The sequence below is a fragment of the Notolabrus celidotus genome, chromosome 2 (genome assembly GCF_009762535.1).
Source record: "Notolabrus celidotus isolate fNotCel1 chromosome 2, fNotCel1.pri, whole genome shotgun sequence".
Taxonomy (NCBI): Eukaryota; Metazoa; Chordata; class Actinopteri; order Labriformes; family Labridae; genus Notolabrus; species Notolabrus celidotus.
Genome location: NC_048273.1, coordinates 7,814,765 through 7,831,009, shown reverse-complemented (window position 1 = coordinate 7,831,009; position 16,245 = coordinate 7,814,765). Strand labels below are relative to the sequence as shown.

General features: G+C 40.3%; 1 protein-coding gene across 2 annotated transcripts in view; it reads right to left on the bottom strand.

The window, feature by feature from the left end:
• sh3rf1 (SH3 domain containing ring finger 1) overlaps positions 1-11,610 on the bottom strand; it is a 70,254-nt gene extending 58,644 nt beyond the window's left edge. For both annotated transcript variants that reach the window (XM_034708574.1, XM_034708582.1), the window contains exons 1-2: positions 11,297-11,610; positions 7,863-8,360 (exon numbers count right to left, since the gene is read on the bottom strand). In XM_034708574.1, the coding sequence (XP_034564465.1) occupies positions 7,863-8,252 (390 nt within the window). In that variant the 5' untranslated portion in view covers positions 8,253-8,360; positions 11,297-11,610. The remainder of the gene's footprint in view (positions 1-7,862; positions 8,361-11,296) is intronic.
• Positions 11,611-16,245: the final 4,635 nt, after the last annotated feature.

The following is a 16,245-nucleotide window of genomic DNA, read 5'->3' as shown; positions in this document are numbered from 1 at the left end:
TGTGTCAATCACAAGAGTAACTCTTGGTGGTTAAGGAAATGTTGCTATCCCACTTGGAAGTCAAAGGTGGGATTAAAGATCTTGCATAACCTTCATGCTTTTAGATACTTTTATTTAAAAATATCCGTCCTAATCTGTGACTGAAAAACTGCACCTGACAACAATAAACAAGCTGACTTAAGGCATATTAGATTAGTGCATAAAAACACATGGCACCAGCAGAGACTCAGACACCAAGCCAGCTTAACTAAATAACAAGTGTTTTGTTTCTCCAGAATGAGAGTCAGCAGTAAGAGGAGAGCAGGGAGCAGTGCCGACTCACTGTCTAATAAACTCTAATCTCATTAGACCTTTAACGGGCTCCAGCCTGGATCAGACAGCGAGCAGGGAGGAGGTACATGCCTGCACGGCAGAAATATGAGGGGAAAAAAAACCTCTGCCTGTGTTAGAGTCTTCTTAAAGAAAATTACAGGTAGCTCTTAAATCCACCGACGCTAACTGTCCAGAAGGTCACGGCTACTTGCAGACCTCCGTGGGAAACGGAGAGGAGGCGAGAGAGCAGCGTGAGTGTGTTGAGAGAGCAGGAAAGAACAGACTGAGGCTCTTTCTTGAAAAGTTCCCAGTGGAGAGCTGTATGTGTGTGTTTGCCAGTGTGTGGGCAGCGTGCGGGTGTAATGATGGGGTTGTGTCGCGCAGGCAGAGGTCAGCCAGCCGGCCAAGAGGGAAGGCTTCAACAACAATATGATGTCATCAAAGAGGGCCAGCGTGACTCATCGACCTCAGACGAAGGAGGTACAGAGGAATTTTAATGAGATACCTCCACATGAGGAAGCCATAAACAACATTCTTCTTCTCTGGAGGAATAAATCAAGAACAAAGAGACGGGACGAAACACAGAACAACTTTGATTCCAAAATAACTCCACAGGAAAACTTTTCAGACGTCTGACGTTTTGAATAGTCTGTCTTTACTTTCTGCTGCTGTCGATTTGATTCAGATAATTTAAAGATTTTCAGAATTAAAAGGGCAGGGAGAGAGAAAACTTTCCTTAAATAAAGCACTCATTACCAAAGAAGAGACAATGACCTGATTATATCCCCAAGAGTGGAGGAAAGAATAGAGTCTCAATCCCCATCCACTAAACACACACACACACACACTCACATCCATTAGACTACTGTGAGAAATTACAGCCAATTAAAGCTTTTATTCTGAGCATTATCACACACACAAAGCTGTGTTCAAACAAAGAGTGAAGCAAACTGTTGTAGAAGCTTTTTTGTTCTGGCAAAATTAAGAGTAAAAGTATTCAACATGCTAAAATAAATCTTGTCAGCCAACAATAACAATCTGCATGGTTTTCTTAAAAAGTTCTGTGCATGTTTTCAATCGTAACATGGACAAAAAGCCTTTGCAATGTCTGGTTTTACAAATCCTTTCAACCCTGTGGGTCAAATATAGCTGAAATGTGTCTTTATGCAGCAAGTAAGGTGCAAAAATAACATTTGCTACGGTTATACTGCATTTTATTGATTCAAATGTTGCATAAATATCAACATTATGATGCAGATTTGGCTAATAGTGAAAGATCATGCTCAGTTGGGTCTGTCAAGGAAACAAAATGTGCAAATAATGCAGGTGTAGGACTGGACAGCTGAAGAGAGAGAGGATATGTGGGGAACAGAGAGCAGGGGGAGACATGCAGCAAATGTTCAAGGCTGGGAGTTGAACCAGCGACCTCTCTGTAAATATGGTGCATGCTTAAACTGCTAGGTCAACAACAGCGCCTGAAAATGCTTGATTTTTAAATGCACTTTTGAGATTACCAGTTTAGGTAAAATGTCAGGAGATTAATGGCGTCACACAAAGTACTTAAGTGAACTTGCAAGCTGTGGAACACCCTACCTGAAGATCTGAGGGCTGCACAGAGCATCAATATTTTTAAAAGCAAACTCAAGACCGACCTTTTTAATCTCGCTTTTAACTGATTTTATTCTTACGACAGTTTTATTTCACATTATTTTATTTATTTATTTATTGATTTTAAGTATAGCATCTTATTTTATTTGAACGGTTCAATATTTTAGTGTTTTATTATCTTAGAAATGTATTTTATTTTGGTGAGTTTAATTTCCTGTGTTGAGTTTTAACATCTTATTTTACCTCCAGTGTTTCCTCATCAAGATATCATGAGAGCGTTTCCTCAGTTCGTTCAGCAACTTCTTTTTTATTTTTAGAATTTATTCAATTTTCATTATTATTATTATTATTATTATTATTATTATTATTATTGCATATATTGTGTTCTTAACCTTAGGATTGTGGGATGGGTTTGGAGTCAGGGCTGAGGTTGGGATAAGGATGGGGGGGGTATTTTTACTTCATTTTTATATGTATATATATATCTTTCTTTTTTAAGTGGATTCTATTTTAAGTTGATTTTATGTGCGGCACTTTGTGTTACAATGTCATTGTGTGAAAAACACTATGAATAAAGTCTGATTGATTGATTGATTGATTGATTGATTGATTGATTGATTGATTGATTGAAATGGTGCATCCCTCCATGCACGCTCTCTTTGTATTGAGTTTATGTGACTGAGCTGTAGCTAATCTCTAATACTTTAAGATTAACACTCATCCTAAATTGGAAAGGGAAGAAATGATAACCAAAGATGGGCCTGCAGGATTTGTAATAGGTGCAATGAGCGATACTGCAACAATAATTTAGGTGTGCATAATGTCTGTAACTCACAGATAATAAGTCTGTGTGATGTTCGTCATGTGTTGTACAGAACCTGTGTTTGCAACATTCCTGAATCCCAAAAGCATTTTATTCTGAAAGCTTCTCAGGGTTTTGTGCATGTGTGTGAATACAGCTTAATTCCTTCCCCCTCTGTGGTCGGCTTCGACCCCTTGCGGCCGTGACTCCTGAACTCTGACCTTTGGCTTGCAGACGGCTTCACTCACTCTCACACAAAAAAAAAATACCACCAAGCTATCTGTTCCTAATCTGTGTGAGCAAAATATCCCGTCATGTGAGTCAACAAGGCAGATCGGGAGACATAACATCCATGTAACGGAGCACCGCGGCGCAGGTGAGTCACCGACCTGACTGTGGAGGGGCCAGACGACCACGGGACGGCCGGGGTGAGCCTTTGCCTCATCAAAGAAATGTCAGCGCAGCGTGTCAAACAACTGAGGATGGTAAGAGGAGGGGGCAGGAAGCTGACTCACCAAACATTTGTCCCTTTTGGTCCCGACGCCTTCACTTAACACTCATCAGCTTCTCTCACTGGCGGCCGTGCACGCACACACAATCTCTGCTGCTCGCTCTACACGTGTCGGTCTGTCGGGAAGATCAGAGGGGGCTCCAGACAAAACCCTGTTGTGCATCTGTCAGGCGGTCCCCACCTCCCTCCCCTCCCTGCCGTAGAAGAATTGTGAGGTGGAGCTGCTTGAAACCTCCAAATTCCCCCCCAAAAAAACACAGGGTGACAGGCGAGGAACAATAAAGAAGTGGGACTTGAGGGTGTCACCCAGAGGCAGTGAAGCGCTCAGTCCCCACAGATCAGACCGGCGATCAGGGCCAGCTTTGATCTCAGCCTTTTATGTTGTAAAAACGTTACACCTGCACAGCCGTGTCCTTTCTTGTTCTCTGTCACCAGCAGAACGCCTCGAGAGCGAAGAGAAGACACGAGAGACGCCATTTGTGCTTTCTGCTAAAATGTAAGAAACTACGGAAACAGCCTTTGAGTGCTTTTCACAATTACACACTCAGACAAAACACTTTCACGGGGGGAGGATTCTACCCCCGCGCGCCTACACCGAGGGATTACAATCAACTGTCAATCCCAGATGACACAAAAGAGAGGTGAAAGAATGTGGTAGTTTCAAGTGTCCACCTCTTTATCGCCAACAAACAGGCTCCAAAGAACTGGGGGAAATTCCACGACGCACAAACAGCTTTGAAAGGAGCAGAGCGCTGTGAAGTGATACCAGTGTGGTAAATGAGGCGGGTCCCCCCCGGTAGCGATTTTACAGCGAGGTCTCTGATCTTCGTACCTGCATGGCCAAGTAGACACATTATCAGCTCTTTGACATTCCTGTAATTCTACACAGGACCTCCACATCTTTTCATCTCGACTAGCCGACCTACCTGGAAAACCAGCGCTGCAAAAACCCAGGAGGCTTTGCATTTTCTACATTTCTGTGTGCTCACCTTATGACTGAGAGGTTTTAATGCACAGCAGCAGAGACACACACACTCTCCTGTGCTCCTTTGTGTAGGATCATAGCTTGAAATGTTAAGAATCCTGATCCCAAGAGTGTCTACTTGACTTTACTCCTGATGTGAACATCCATCCATCCATCCATTATCTTGACCGCTTAGCCTGTTAGGGGTCACGAAGCCAGCCTATCCCAGCTGGCTTCGGGCGGAAGGCAGGGTACACCCTGGACAGGTCGCTAACACAGAGAGACAGAGAACCATTCACGCACACACTCACACCTACAGGCAATTTAGAGTGATCAATCAACCTGGTGAGCATGTTTTTGGACTGTGGGAGGAAGCCGGAGTACCCGGAGAGAGAACCCACACATGCACAAGGAGAACATGCAAACTCCGCACCTGCCCGACCGGGGATTAGAACCAGGTACCTTCTAGCTGTGAGGCAACAATGCTACCCACTGCAACACCGTGCAGCCCTGATGTTAACATGTTAAATTATTCTAGAAGGATCAATACAGCAACATATCTTTAATACTTTACACCGAAATATTCTTTAGTCGACAAACAGACGAGAACAGTGAAGAATAAGGATCCACAACACACATAGTGGTCCACTAAATCATCTACCAATATGAGAATAGGGGAGAACGGGGTTGGTTGTCGCACGGGTTGGTTGGCACACTCGTTATATCTCGCCACTGTCAGAGGGCGCTGTCTCTCAAATTGGGGTATGGACATTTCCAGAATTCGGATCAGAGCTCACCTACATAGTCTTCTCTGGAGTAAGACAGCTGAACTTGAGGTGAGAGGACTTTTTGTGTTTTTCATGTCAAATTGTAAATATTCAGCTCCTCAGTATTTTTCTTCTAGGCTTTTAAACGATGGGTTTATAACAAAACAAGTGTTACCCTTACAAAGTGTGAGGGGAAAGCTATAGTTCAGATTTTTATTAGCTAGCTAACTAGTTGTTAGATGATTGTTAGCCTTGATGCTAGCAAAAAATTACAGTTGGGTTTGGTCGTCACATTCTCTTTGAATGGTGGCAAAATCATGCATGGTGAAAGGAGTTGGAGTGAGCAGACCCTACATTTGCCATCACTGTAACTCAGACAGTGACTGCATGTAGCCTAGTTGAGTCAGCCATTATTGTTTGGCCTATTTGTTTTGTTCTTTATGTTGTTATATAGGCTGGACTAAAGATGTGTTTCCTGTGCATGTTGCTCATTTTATGTTAAAATGCATTAAGTTATGTAGGCCTATCACTTGTCAGTGTAATTCAACTTTCAAATTTAGTTCTGCCTTCTTGCCTTTTTTAAAAGACTTTTCCCATTAAAATACCATTGTGACAACCAACCCCATAGTGTGTGACAACCAACCCCATAGTGTGTGACAACCAACCCCATAGTGTGTAACAACCAACCCCATAGTGTGTAACAACCAACCCCATAGTGTGTGACAACCAACCCCATAGTGTGTGACAACCAACCCCATAGTGCGTGACAACCAACCCCATAGTGTGTGACAACCAACCCCATAGTGTGACAACCAACCCCATAGTGTGTGACAACCAACCCCATAGTGTGTGACAACCATCCCCGTGATGGGGTTGGTTGTTGTCACAATGTGTCTTTGATAGTTAATTGCCTCTTTGTTACAATGAGTTGGAAAATGAGAAGGATACACATTTCAAGCCAACACCTTAAGCTTCAATTTAATGTAGGAATGACTATTGAAAGATGTTTTGATGATGAGCAATCATCAAAACAGTAAAAAGTGTGACAACCAACCCCGTTCTCCCCTACTTTAGAAATGCTTCTTCCAGTAATACAATTTTATCTCATAAAAACAACCCATTATAGCTGCATTAATAAGCCTTCACATTCTAGTGAATGTGTTAACTTCCACTGGATCTGCTTCATTGCGTTCCGGCTGTCTCTGATCTGGCAGGTCGGAACGCAACGGACCAGATACACAAGACTTTGATTTTTTTGCCAGATGCCGGAGCACGACGCATCAATCTCAACAGAGCAGATGGAGCGGGACAGGAAGTCAGACACCAAAACAAAATGAAAACATCCGGTTAATTTTCAGAATCAAACACTCTGTGTTATCACCAGATCGTATTTCACTGAACTACAACAACAAACAGTCATGATGAGCGGAGCCAGGCCTGGTGGTCCTGCTCCTTGCTGTGTCCTGAAAACGCAACTGGTGGGTGTTGATGGACGAGAGAGAGCACGGAGCCGGACTGCAGCGGATCTGAGACGGATGAGACACGGATCTGGTGGAGTCCCTGCCCTGCATGATGTGATCTCTACACACACACATACAGTCTGATCCACAACAACGTCGGCGGCACAAGTTTGACCACGGACAGATGGACCAGTGAGGATACTGAGTGTGACGGCCCAGTGGCTCGATGAAGACTTTGAATATGAATGCATCTTTTCTCTCTGAGGCTCAGGTGTGCAGAAACTACACATTTTAAAATACTAAGCTATGGGTTATCTGAACTGCGTTGGCTATCAGGAGCAGGTTGGTGCAAAAATAATCCATAACCTGCATCCCAGTTTGCATGATAAGGGTTTAATGTCACTCAATGGATACTACTACCAGTTGGTAAAAGGACTGAATGCTGCTTTTGTTGCATCATTCAGGTTTATATGCCGCTTCAGTCCATAATCTGAAGCCCAATGAACGTTAAAATCACATTACATGCTTGGAAATAGCCCAGAATATGCAAAAATGTGAATAAAATGCTGTGATTCTGCATCTCGTGTATCATGATAGTCACGGTCAAGTAGAAGTTTAACATTGTATCTTGCAGCTTCTTACTTTTCTAGCCTCACACACAGCAGAGTTAAAGGAAATCAGCACATTCAGGCAACCACCAGAGAGGAGCGGAGGTCTAACAAATGTTGCTAAAGCACTGGAGCAAGATCTGCAGTGACATTAATATCCATAACACCTCAGTGTTTTCACAAAACCACATTAAACCCAACCTGAGCTTCTGTGCACCGACAAAAACAAACAGAAACAATCAGCTGTTATTTCTCTGACTTTGTTTTCTGTGTGGAGAAAAAAAGATCATCTCTGTTTCATCGTCTTAAATTCTGAAGCACAGCTCCCTCCCTCCATTCCACTATTTTCTTCTTCTGCTTCTCTCACCACACTTTACAACTCCTCCTCTCAGTAATGCAGATAAAACAACCACCATGTAGTCCCACCCTGCCTCTCTCACGTACATGCTCAGGCCACCCTTCAGCAGAGCTCTCTGGTGCAAGGGGAAGACTCTGGCACACGGCATTGTGTCTGACTCAGAGAGGACTGAGAGCCTTTCTCATGAGTGAAGCCCAGCTGCAGTCAGCAGCACAGAGAGCAGACTCATTTGTTGGCTCAACTATTAACTGCTCTCAATCACTGCCATTATAATGTTGTGCTGCTAGTCAACTGGCTGGCTTGGGATCACCATGATAACCGTTAATCCGCAGGAAGATTAGAGAGCCAGTAATGCAACATGCTGCTTTTAATCCTCACAGATTTTCTCTGTTTTGTTTCAGCTTGACCCAAACAATGGGAAACACAAATTCATGCTCACTGATCCATGCTCAGTCACGGTGAGTATACTAACCCGGACGAGGCTGCTCTTAGCCTGAGCTCTCTGGGGCTGCGGTCCCGGGGCGCCCTGCTCCCTGCTCCCGCCGCTGCTGCTGCTGTGCGCTCTGGCCACGGCTCCAGACGTACCGTTGGTGCAGACGGCGGCCCCAGGTCCAGCCCTGCGAGGTCTCTGCTTGATGCCGTCCAACAGGCGCACCAGAAGGATGTTGCTTGGGAGTTCGTCCACGGCGCACTCCACCAGCGTGCGGCACTCCGGGCAGCGCAGCTCTCCACGTGAGCCCAGGATGCCCTGGAGGCATCGTCTGCAGAAGGTGTGCTGACACGGTAGGACCTTCGCAGAGGCGTCCAGGCGCTCCAGACAAACGGGGCACTCGAGTAAATCCAACAACACTGACTCGTCCATTCTTTGTGCTTTCTGCTTCTACTTCAGCAGAAAAACATGACGCTGACTCGGGACCAGTGCTGTCATGTCACTCCCATTCCTCAGCTGGGGCCATGGCTTCTGCATCAGCTTTAAACAGGGTCAAGACATGCAAATTAATCATCAGGGCAAACAAGAAATGGGTCATGGTGTGAATCCTGCAGACAACACATATGGCTGAAACTGGTGCTGTTGCTAATGTGAACAAAGAGGGCTGCTTGAAGTCAAATATATTCAAAACATCAGTTAAAAATGACTCTTATTTTGTCGGATTAATATCTGTACTCTTATTTTTGCAGCACAACAATGCATGAGCACAATATGACATGTTGTTGACCTCTAAGGTTGTACAGAGACTTTTTGGTGTCTGACTCAGGTGGAATTATCCACAGATGTCTCCTCCATTCAAAATCAAACAGACTTACAAATCAGTGATTAAACATTAAATGAGAGTCTCTCCACTTTCCTTGGATGCTTTGGGGGGCTGTGAGCTGAGCTGCCACCAGTTTGGTGCTTTAATCCTTAATTCAGATTTTAAAAAAGCATTAAAGTGACTTCAGACTCTAACTTGAAAGAAAGCTGAAAGCTCTCTACTTTCCTTGGATGCTTTGGGGGGCTGTGAGCTGAGCTGCCACCAGTTTGGTGCTTTAATCCTTGATTCAGATTTAAAAACAGTGTTAAAGTGACTTCAAACTCTAACTTGAAAGAAAGCTGAAAGCTCTCCACTTTCCTTGGATGCTTTGGGGGCTAAGAGCTGAGCTGCCACCAGTTGGGTGCTTTAATCCTTGATTCAGATTTAAGAAAAACGTTAAAGTGACTTAAAACTCTAAATTGAAAGAAAGCTGAAAGCTCTCCACTTTCCTTGGATGCTTTGGGGGGCTGTGAGCTGAGCTGCCACCAATTTGGTGCTTTAATCCTTGATTCAGATTTTAAAACAGCGCTAAAGTGACTTCAAACTCTAACTTGAAAGAAAGCTGAAAGCTCTCCACTTTCCTTGGATGCTTTGGGGGGCTGTGGGCTGAGCTGCCACCAGTTTGGTGCTTTAATCCTTGATTCAGATTTAAAAACAGCGTTAGAGTGACTTTAAACTCTAACTTGAAAGAAAGCTGAAAGCTGGAAATGGTTTCATGTCATGTCAACATTTGGTGTAAAAGTTTGAAAGCGCTTAAGTAGCCGTGAAGACGAGGAAACTTACATATAACATCTTGTTTTTATCAGCTCAGAAATATATCCAAAGTCAAGTCCTTAATGTCGGCAAAAGCTCTTCAGAAACTTCATCATGCCTTCATATCTTCCCGCCTCGATTACTGTAATTCCCTGTACACATGTCTTAGTCAGACATCAATCCACCGTCTTCAAACAGTTCAAAATGCAGCAGCTCATCTTTTAACAGGAACTAAAACGTGTGCCCACATCACCCCCATTTAGCTTATCTACACTGGCTGCCTGCTGATTTTAGGATTGATTTTAAGATTATTTTATTGACTTTTAAAGCACTACATGGACTTGCCCCTCTATATATATCTGAGCTTTTATCCCCCTACGAACCTAGTCGCAGTCTGAGATCCTCTGGCAGTGCTCTGTTAGCTGTTCCAAGGACCCGACTGAGAACCAAAGGGGGACCGGGCGTTTTCAGTCAGGGCTCCTACTCTCTGGAACAGCCTGCCAGTGGAGATCAGACTTGCAGAGTCAGTCCTGTGTTTTATGTCATTACTCAACACACACTTTTACAGGAAAGCTTTTACTGTGTGATTTTATTTAATTTTAGCTCTGATTTTAAGGGTCTGTTTCAGAAGTTTGTAGGGTTTTTAAGCTTTTATTTCATTTCATTTTGCTTTGCACTTCTTGTTTTCATTGCCCACTGTAAAGCACTTTGTTACTTATATTGAAAAGTGCTATATAAATAAAGTATTATTATTAAAGTATTATTATCTGACACATGAGGCTGAGATTTTCTGGAGTGGGGTTTTTGGTGAGGCGCTGATTTAAAACAATACAAAACAGTCAAAGCTTAAGATTTAAAAGCCAAACCAGGTCAGGAACCTTTATCAATACGCAGCTCAACAAATGCTCCATTGCAATGTATCACAACTCTGTGTAAAAAAAAAAAAAGGATTTTTAAGTCTAATTTTGTAAATCTGCTGTGCTGTAAGGAGCACAATGTGAGTATTTGTGTGCATTAAAATAACATTAGTCTTCAGCTCTATAACAACAAACATGAATGCAACAGTTTACATGCAATCTGAGTAAATGGATTAACATAAAACCTTTCATGTGGAGCATTAATTTGGGGAATCCACGACGCGTTCACGGACACATGCAAAGCTGCAGCAATGTGACAAGACATGCAAACACCAGAACTACTGTCTAGTTGTGTGTCGTTAAGGGATTTACTGCAAAGTTAATCTAATCTAGTCGAGACGGATAAATACACCTGCAGACTGTGATCCGGGATCATTAGATGTGGGAACTTTTGGAGGATTTACGCGCCGTGAAAAAAAAAAACTGAAAAAAGCTGCAGAAACGCTGAAAGTGGAAAACTGTGATTTTGAGTTCTGGAGCAAAAACATGCGAAGAATTTCCACCCGGGATGTCATCAGTACTGTATCTAGTGAGGATGCATTTGACTGCAGGGGGAATCAGCCTCATTGTAACACCACAAGGAGACGTTTCAGACGCAAAATCAGAATTTTCTGGTGTTTTTAAAGCAGGAGCGTAACGGTACTCAGAAAAATGTCAATATTACGCAACACTGAAGAGCATGCAAAACATGGAGTGAAATGTAGAAGACTTATTTGTGACACTTGGATCAAGCTTAGTTGTGGTTTTCTTGAGTATTGGAGAATTAAAAGTGTGAAATAATGAAGTTTACGCGCAGGAGTGGCGCGCTGTGGTCACATTTGGAGTGGTTAAAAGTTTCTTTTAGAGGCTCTAAGCTCAGAATCAAGCTTTCAAACACTTTTTAAATGACAGTGATTTATCAATAACACTTCTACATTAAACTCACTGAATGTAAGTCAGCTCACCTCTTCCAAAACACGACTCCTCCTCTTGTTGCCTCTTCCAATTTCTGCTAGTTAGCAAGCTACCAGGTTTCTCCAGAGCACTTCTGTCGAGTCCCTCCTTCACAAACACAAGTTTTCTTCTTACTGATGTTTTCTTAGAGGATGTTCAGTGTTCAGTACGAAGACACATCTATTATATGTTTAATTAAAAGCTAACATGAAGAGGAAACAGGCGAGACAACAGAACTCCAGCTGCACCCTCCGCCATGCTAGAGGCTCCTTCTGTTCTGCTGCTGAAACAGGGGGAGGAGGGGAGGCGTTCACGGGCTGTGGGAAAACAGGGAACTACGAGGGAATGACGAGTTCAAAGATTAACAATTCAAACTGAAATGTGAACACTCATTCAAGATTCTAAGATCAGAGTGGTTGCGTGGATAAAGGAGCAACTATCAACAAAAAATTATAATATTTTTATTACTTTAATGTTTTCTATTGATTTGAATGCTGTTTTATTATTTTATTAATTGTACCTATTGTTTTAAATAATTTATCTACTCAATTTAAATGATATTTTAAGCCTTTATTTTATCTTCAACTCTTATCCTTACCCTTTTTTATGTTTTTATTTTAACTATTTATATTATTTTTTAATTCTTTATTTTTGTATTTGGACAGCTTTTATTATAAATAAGTATTGAGATGTAAAAGAGAGAAGTGTTACATTTTTAGAACTAAACACAACATGGGAGAGACAATGTGTAAATACATTAGAGAGAACCAGAAGCGTTTCAGAAAGAGATAAATGACAGAAAATGTAAAAAGATGTAATTTGCTAAGACAAGACAGCATCACAGGGGCTTTGGATGGTTTCTGTTTATATTCTCAATGTTAATTTGATGCTTTAACTTACTTTAAGTACACATATTTTATTTAGTTTATTATTTATTTATTTTTAGTTTTCTAATCTCTCTTGCCATTATTTCATTTCTGCTTCTTTCTTGTTTTCAGTCGCTGTAAAACTCTTAAAATATTCTACTTTGTTGACCTTTAACTTCCAATATGTGCTCAATTTATGAAATCCACTCTAAACAAAAACTAGACAACACTCAGACTTTCATTTCATTGTTATTTTGACGACAACATATGGAAGTCCTAAGCAGACATGCATCCAAATTTGTGATTTACTTCAGTTTCCAAAGAAAACCAGCTACTTCGGTTATTTTTCTGAGATCTCAAATGAAGGTCAGATGGCCATGACCCATGAGATTTGTGAAAAGCAATACAAATAGTTATTGTCTCAGGCTTCTTAGATAAAATAAAGCTTTAAAATAGGAAAACCAGCTTTGTTGTTCCATGATAAATGGAGAAAACAAGTTTAGATCAAGCAAAAAACAAACAAACAAATAAAGTTAAGTCACCATCATGTAGGAAACAGCATCATTGTCTCAAAATAATAAAAAAGTGGAGCTTGAGAAAATCTAAATAAAATGTATGGATGCATGTCTGCATAGGGCATTCTATAATATCATATTCATTATTATACATCTGTTTGTTTGTTTGTTTTTTTGTTTGTATGCAAACACATAGGCTACAATCTCTTTTGGGTGGGCGGGTATCAAATGGGACAGACATGTTGTGTATATATGTGTCTTTTGAGCAGTTCTCAACTCAACTCAACTCAACTTTATTTATATATCACCTTTCATACATTAAAACATGTTGCCCAAATTGCTTCACATAGTAACAGACAGTCAGAAAACAACAGCAATGGTAAAATTATAAAAGGCATGATTAAAAAAAATAAATACTTAAAAAAATAAATAAAAGAAAATCAACAAAGTAAAATTAATAAAATAAGTAAGAGTGGGAAGAAAAGTTAAAAATAAGGTAGAGTTAACAAGGTCAGATGAACACAGGAAATAAATAAGATAAATAAATACATGTTAAAAGAATGGTTTAGATTGTAATGATTAAAATTAAAATAATAAAAATAAAAATAATAATGCAGTCCAGGGTTAAAATAAACTACTCCAAATTAAAAGCTAGATTAAAAAGGTAAGTCTTAAGTTTACTTTTAAAAACACACAGAGAGCTCGCTGTTCTGATGTCCAGAGGCAGAGAGTTCCACATCCTAGGCATTTAAACATTTAAAAGGGAAGCATTGGAGGACCTCAGTGATCGAGCTGGAACATAAAATGACAGGAGATCAGTAATGTATGGAGGAGCAAGGCTGTTAAGAGCTTTAAAAACAAGTAAAAGGACTTTAAAATCAATTCTAAAAGAAACAGGGAGCCAGTTATTGGATGCCTGAAATTAACTCGAGGTCAATAAAAAATCTAACCCTCTAACTAAAAAAAAAATCTCAAGTTAAAAAAATCTATACTAAAAATTACTTGTAAGCCAAATCTTACCAGCAGCACTGTTGAAAGCAGGATATTCCGAGGCGCACCTGAAGGCGGCCCCGTCGTTGTCAAACGGGCGTGAACTGAATCGAATAAATGAAATTTAATGATGTGTCAGAGAGCAGCATCTTTCCCCCGGAGGCCTGGGAAATATGTTTTCATTACCAGGGAACAGAAATGTGCATGAAGAGCTGAGAGCTGAAAGAAGAATGAGATAATTATCTGTAAATAAATATTCCCCTCCTTTGCATTCAGCAACATGTTCAGTCGGTTATTCTAGGGTGAGATATTTGTGGACAAATGAAACAATACTGTGGACAAACACATGCAATAAGTAGAGAAATTAATGACTTTCTAAGGTTGTCTTTCAGTTTTAATTTTGCATCATACTTTAAGTAAGTGAGTGACATCTGGTGGCCACATTCTCCTGTCATGCAAAGAGGAAACATGCAGAGTGTTCATGTGTCACTTGTTTTCTCCAGCAGTATGCAGAGCTTGTACAGGAAGGAAGATATGGTAACACTTTATATTAACTACACACTTTTAAGCATTAATTAAGCATTAACTAATACTTAACTCATCATCTGTAAAGCATTGTTCATACATTAATACTCATTTATATGTCATGTACAAACACAGTTATAAATGTTTTATTATTCATGAATATGACTCTCTATAATGTGTTAACTAACTCATTGTTCATACTTTATAAATGATGGATTCACAAAATACAAATGAGCTATTATGGTCATTATAAAGCAGTTATAAACACATTTACAGGTTATGATTCTAACATTTAGTAAGGGTTTGGGAACACCTTATTACATAGCAAATTATGATTAATTAAGGTAGTCACAAAGGACTTATAAGCTGCTTGTTCATGGTTTTGTGAGCTGATCTAAAGTAAGGACTTTGTATGCTTTACAAAGAATTCATTAATGAGATTTAAGACCAGCAGCACCAAATGGTTTCATACAGCCAGCGTTTAAATGTTACTGTCTTTTTATATATTTGATATGTCATATTTTATTTGAGTTTTTCCACTGTGAGTACTTTAAGTTTGAGAGATTTTCTTTTTCAGTTGCAGAGTATTTGAAGTTCATATGAAGAGTTATTTTGATAAACGCGGTTTTATACAGAGGTTGTTTCCTTTTAATGAATACAAGTTTAAGTACATGTGTTGTGTCTGTTTCCTTATTCTGTTGAATCAATATTTGTGACTTCTGTGTTTTAAGGTGCTGCTGGTTTTAAATCTCAAATTATCAATGCTTTGTAAAGCATAAAAAGTCCTCACTTTAGATCAGCTCACAAAACCATGAACAAGCAGCTTATAAGTCCTTTGTGACTACCTTAAAGGCCCTGTGAGGAGTTTTGAAATGGCTGAGAAACAGACTGAAAATGAAACCGATGCCTCTTTATAACCTTCAATAGCAAACAAGTCCATCAGCAGCAACACTGACACCTTCTCTGTTGTAATTTTTAATGCCTGACACCGCCCTGGGGGGTAGGTGTCAGACCAGATGATGGATATCTTGCTTCAGAAACAGCCTTTATTTGACTGTTTTCATGGAAAATAATCACATTGCCTGATAAAGTTGACTGTTGAACACAACAGGATGAGGCTTTTGTTGAAAACACTACTTTTGCATGTATAGGACAAGAGATAAGAGGTATCACTTTGTCCACAAGGGGGGCGCCAGAATCGATACAAAACAAAAGTTCCTCACAGCACCTTAAATTAATCATAATTTGCTATGTAATAAGGTGTTCACTAACCCTTACTAAATGTTAGAATCATAACCTGTAAATGTGTTTATAACTGCTTTATAATGACCATAATAGCTCATTTGTAATTGGTGAATCCATCATTTATAAAGTATGAACAAAGAGTTAGTTAACATATTATAGAGTCATATTCATGAATAATAAAACATTTATAACTGTGTTTGTACATGATATATAAATGAGTATTAATGTATGAACAATGCCTTACAGATGATGAGTTAAGTATTAATTAATGCTTAATTAATGCTTAACTAATGCTTAAAAGTGTGCAGTTAATATAAAGTGTTACCGAAGATTTTTTCATCCTGTGATTGTGTGTCTTGATTTGTTTACATTTCAAACATTTGATTATTCCAAAAATAATTGTGAAAATCAAAAATTGATTTGTATTGAGCATCTTTTCTGGATGCAAACAACAACTGATTGAAAAATAGGTTGTGTTTAAAGAACATACTGAAAATAGACCTCTGACTCCTCATAACCTTCACAGTAAAGCACTACTTGAGAGAGGAGGAGGAGGAGGAGTGAGACAGCGGCAGACAATAAACATGTGATTTATTTTTATCTCATTCAGAGGACGCTGCATATTGAGCAAGAGGGAGAGATGAAGGGGAGGGAGGAAGAGCAATAAAGAAGAAGATTTATATGGAGGTGGCTCTCTGCTGTCACATGTGATCCCACAGGAGCCGGCTGCAGCCCTCAGGTCATATTTCCACACTGTGAGGAGGCAGCGAGTCCGCCCCTCCACCTCTGCTCAGACAATATCCCCTCTTCCCTCCTTTA